The sequence below is a fragment of the Montipora foliosa genome, chromosome 11 (assembly GCF_036669935.1).
Source record: "Montipora foliosa isolate CH-2021 chromosome 11, ASM3666993v2, whole genome shotgun sequence".
Taxonomy (NCBI): domain Eukaryota; kingdom Metazoa; phylum Cnidaria; class Anthozoa; order Scleractinia; family Acroporidae; genus Montipora; species Montipora foliosa.
Genome location: NC_090879.1, coordinates 15,850,403 through 15,855,402, shown reverse-complemented (window position 1 = coordinate 15,855,402; position 5,000 = coordinate 15,850,403). Strand labels below are relative to the sequence as shown.

Sequence of the window (5,000 nt, the reverse complement as noted above, 5' to 3'; positions counted from 1 at the left end):
GCGTCTAAATATAGATTTCTATCTACTGGAGGGCAAACTCAACTGCGGGTGAAACAAAATAAATATTTTCAATAATTTACTATCTGAAGACGGTGTTTTTAACTGAATAACCAATTTGAATCCCAGATAAAAATGCGGTCTAAAACTCGCCCAAATTCGATACAAGATAAAATCTTATCACTTCACTCAAAATTAAGTTATACGTGGTTTTGTAACGAATGTTTTCAAGTTCACGTTTGATAAGCGGTTTCTACCACCAGCTTTTGCCACATAGCTTTACAATAAAGAAACGCTAGTTAGTCGGCATTTAAATTGTTTTAACTTACCCAACTGTTAACGCCGAAAACATATCCTTTGTCGATCTTTGGCGGACGAATATTACTCTTCTTGACAAAGGCATGGCGTTTCATGCTAAAGCCATATTTACGATTCGTGGAACTGAATGGCTACATCTGTTCTTACACTTGCTTGGACAGCTAAACAATATGTCTGGCGGGCATCCGTCGCCTGGCAAAAGCAATTTCTGAATGTTCCCCTTTAAAAGGTGAATATCGCGATTTAAAAACCTTGAAACGTCCACAAATGCAGGAATATCGTTGGAAACTAAGTGTAATTTAACTTTTTTCAACCTCAAAGTCCCCCTGCTTTTGATGCGAGAGGCCAGGCTAACTGCTGGTTGCCAAAATTTGAAAATAGTCACGGGAACTGCCGCAATCCTCGTGGTAAGTCATCTAACACAATGTAACACAACCGCAGTATTCGCTGATAGATAAAGCCTTTCAGTTTACACAGCATCATCGAACTGAGAACAATCCAAGTTGCAAGCAACGAAAGAATCGATGTGATGAACACATTGTTGGAAGTCTGAATTATCACTGACTACACAGGCACAAAGAAATCCGTAGAACTAAAAAAATCGACCTCACTTTGCATTAAACATAAACAGATTGTTTAGAAGGCTCAAGTGGTTACAAAGAACTTGCGTTGTGGAAATAAATTCGACAAGAGTTGCAGCGACTCGAGAGTTCATTTGAATATTGTTTGATTGGTTCCACAAAACCCGCCTGTCATACCTTAAAAAATGCAACGCTATAGGCCAGTTACTACGTTAGCAAACGACTTAAGTCAATAGAAGCTATTACATGTCAATTTTTTGATAATAATTTGGTTCGCAAGAACAGTTCGACCGAGACCTAACGGCTTGTTTTTGTAAAACTTTTAAAACTTTCAAGAGGCAGTGCATTTTGAGTGATTTCTTAAGCGAGTTTTATTTTGTTATTGGCGTACTGTTAAGCCACACAGCTGTCAACATATCCTCAAGATTCACCAATAAAGGTTTCAGAGGAACAAAGAGCCAAATCGTGAATAAAATAAAAATGGCAACTCCCTTCGGGTTTTACGGACAATGTACCAGAAAAAAAAATTGTTGGCTTTAATCAAAAATTCCAAGATGAAAGGAAGATTTTTTTGTAATTATCGCGTGTAACATTAAATGATTTTATCAAAAATTTAATTAATTTTGAACTAGGAGAATAAGAAGCAGGATTTACGGTTTCCGAAGTGGTGAAGTGTGAAACTGTTCAACGGGTAAACAAAGATTAATTGTGGATTGTTATTACTTCCAGTTTGACCCACCAGAAAATTAAATTGTCGAAATTCCGAAATACGACTACGCACATAACTGGAACTGATAGTGCAACAAGGAGACTTCAGCTCGCGGATTTCTTTCCAGAGGCCAATTTCTCTTACAGACCCGGTTAACTCTAGTGCTTCACTCTGCACACAGCTGGTAAAACTGATTTTACTTTCAAAAGCCGGAATAACTCCCTCTTAGAAGTGCGATTTTTCAAGATGGATCCCGAAATTCTACAACACCCCCTATTGCAATTGGGGCTATGAATCGACTGCATGCAATCACAAAGCTGCCTCATGTAAGGATACCCAAACCGATGTAAAGTCCAATTATTGACTATAAATTTAATTTCCTTCAGCAACAAGCACTGGAAGCTTTGCAATGTATATTACATTCCTGAAAAGTAACAATTTCCTCTCGATTTCTCAACAACAATTCTCTTAATCCCGGGGCTGCATATTTTTCACAGCATTTTCGCAAAGGCTCGCGTCGTGCTTACAGCTGCAACTCCGATTGGGCGAAACCCACGCAAAGGCGGTCGCGCTGTGTTCAAGTTTTTTTTTTTTTTTCGTTTACAAACAATTTCCATTACCGAAGTTAGACAACATTTGTGAAAGAAATCGGATGCCTTGTGATGACAGGGGGTTGACAAAGACAACATCAGAAAGACTACTGTAAATAATATAAAGAAGTAGTTATCGTTCCGAAACACTGGCAAGAGAAGTGTTTCGGAGCGATACCAAACGATAACGATACTAACGATACTAACGTCACACGATGAACGTGTGACTATAGTTCCCACAGTGTTCCTGCAGGAACCATATAGTCCGGCACATACCGTCACACGCATGACCGACCTAAAATCAGTCTGCGCTCAGTTACAAGAGGCGAGTTTCAGTTTGAAAGCGACACTTTCGATTGCAAGCAACGAACTCAAGAAGAGACCCCGTCACAAGGTTTTGAAATATGTACAAGACAAAACTTGTCAACTATCGAGAAAACCGATAGCTGCATAACGAACCAATGGCCACGTTGTTTCACTCCCATTTACGTCGAACACGAAAACTGACAAATCACGAGCCGTCCAACATGTCCATGCATGTCGCCAAAAAATGCGAAATTTCATTTGCAAAAAGAGGAGGATGAAAATATTAAAAAGTATCTCGGTGTACTGATGATTACTTATTCTTATGCCCTCATGATAGGTTTCAGTCCTTTGGATCCTTTTGAGGAAAGGACTTGAGACTAAAAGTAGTTTCAGAAGTAAACTGAACTCCTCTTCGTTATAAATATTTTTGAATCAGGTAGATTTTATTTGCCATAATTAGGAATCTTCTTCAAGGAAAACAAACTTGTTCAAACATCACAGTACCGCAAGGTTAAGGAACGCCTCTATAGTAAGGCAAGATTTTATAAATCATTTTAAAATTAAGTAGGGTGCTCATTGCTCTTGAAATGCTTGCTGTGACTGCGACGGTCCACATACGCGAATTCATTTTTTCCAAAACAAGTTCCAAACATTTCTAGAAATTTCTAGACCGGTAACCTCAAAAGCCGGATCATCCGATGAAATGCACATCTGAAGAAACAATTAGAGCTGTCTATTTTTTAAACTTTCGGTGGTTTTGAGTTCAACGTCTGAGAAAATAGCGTGATTGGTTAACGCCCTTCTGGTTTCTCGACCAATCAGAATCCTTGTATTTTCTTCCTTCGTTCTAACCCGATAAACTGACTTGGCCGACCATATAAAATTCAAAGGGCGTGATTCGCCCTTCGTTGCAGTAAACATGGTTTTCTCACAAATTCACAACTTGTTTCGAAGAGGTATCGGTTTCTTCACGTTAGAATCGTTCAGCTCACGGGTCGTTTCGGAAACTGGTTGATTCGCAGAGATGTTACTCTAGACCCAAAACAAAAACCTCTATTCTATGCCGACCATTTCTTACAAATCACCATATGGAAAAAACTATGCAACTAATGAGCTTTTGTAATTTACGAAGGTAGACAGTTTGCACAACAACTATTTCGAAAAGTACATTTAAAATGCATTTCAAACAAGTGGATCAATTTACCGGATGAACATCAATCATTTGTGGCTTAAGACAAAGCTTACCGGGAAAAAAATCAGTTGCGGAAAATTGGTATTCTTTTCGGTATAAAGGCATGCATGCCGCTTAGATGGACTGACGAAAGCCAAGACGATTAAATAACAAGATCACTTCTCAAAGCACGAATGAAATTCAACCAACCTTCGAGCTGAAAACACACACAAACTCTATCATTAGAGAAACATACCGCATTTTTTCTCTTCCCATTTCCACAACTTACGTGTTAATTAAGTAAGAAATAGCTCAAAAGAACCACTTAGGATAGAACTGTCCGAGACACTAGAAATAATTTGAGAATATCTCTAAATTGTCATTATTAATTAAACAGCATAACATACATGAAGTATTCTGTTCGACAGCACCAGAGTCGAAGGAAAACATTTTACTTGACAAATGCTTTAACAGGATCATAAATAAACGAAAAAACGCAGAGTCACTCTCAAAAGGAAGAGAACTACAGTACCAGCTAGAATTAGACAAAAAACATGTGCCAACATATATTCGCTTTTTTATCGGTATATCTCAATCTAACATCTACATCAAGCTACATCACAACTGCATACAACCACAAATTCTTGGAAGTAACATTGATTGTTGAAATAATTAAAACGGGATATTTTTTGTAATGGACGGTACATTAACTGGGAAACATATCATCAATGTGAACTCTCATAATATTTGCCTTTTACGGTTAAAAAGAAAATATTATGAGAGTTCCCATTTCAAAATATGAAAATCGAAAGCTAATACGCGAAGAGGTAAAACAGAATTAACGCAAAATTAATGTTTAAAACAGCTGGACGGTTCAAGATTCCTTCAAAGCTGTAAATCGCACAGCTCGAGCACACAAAAACGGCAACCGAAAATACGCCAATAATAAGAAATGGTTGGGAAAAATTAGTGCCCCAAGAAGAGGTTTCATATGAATACGTGATACTTGAAACAGGCACCTATCAATAGCTTTCGACGATGCTTTGATTATGTCAACAGGAAATATAGATAGGACATAGTTTTGAATGGAAACAAGGCCTCTGGCACCGCACGAAATAAAATACCAATCATCGACATTTACAACTTTTCCGAAACGTTTGCTGTTTTGCCAAAGAGTGTTCAGAACTCGTAAATTAGGTTACCGTTGACAACGATAAATAATGTGATTGCATGACCGAAACTTGTAAAAGGAAGTAATTTCCACAAACAGCATTTTTCTAAGGACATCACATATGGTTTCCTAAGTAAAAGGCAACGTCTCTGTCGTG

General features: G+C 37.9%; 1 protein-coding gene across 4 annotated transcripts in view; it reads right to left on the bottom strand.

The window, feature by feature from the left end:
* The window catches only part of LOC137974607 (tetratricopeptide repeat protein 28-like), a 30,861-nt gene that overhangs the window by 18,690 nt on the left and 7,171 nt on the right, over nt 1-5,000 (bottom strand). Inside the window, exon 1 of one of the 4 annotated variants that reach the window (XM_068821517.1) lies at nt 327-993. The exons of the other annotated variants lie outside the window; for them this stretch is intronic. Within the exon in view, the coding sequence (XP_068677618.1) occupies nt 327-410 (84 nt within the window). The 5' untranslated portion in view covers nt 411-993. Of the gene's footprint in view, nt 1-326; nt 994-5,000 lie in introns of those variants that run through there. 4 annotated transcript variants of the gene reach the window in all.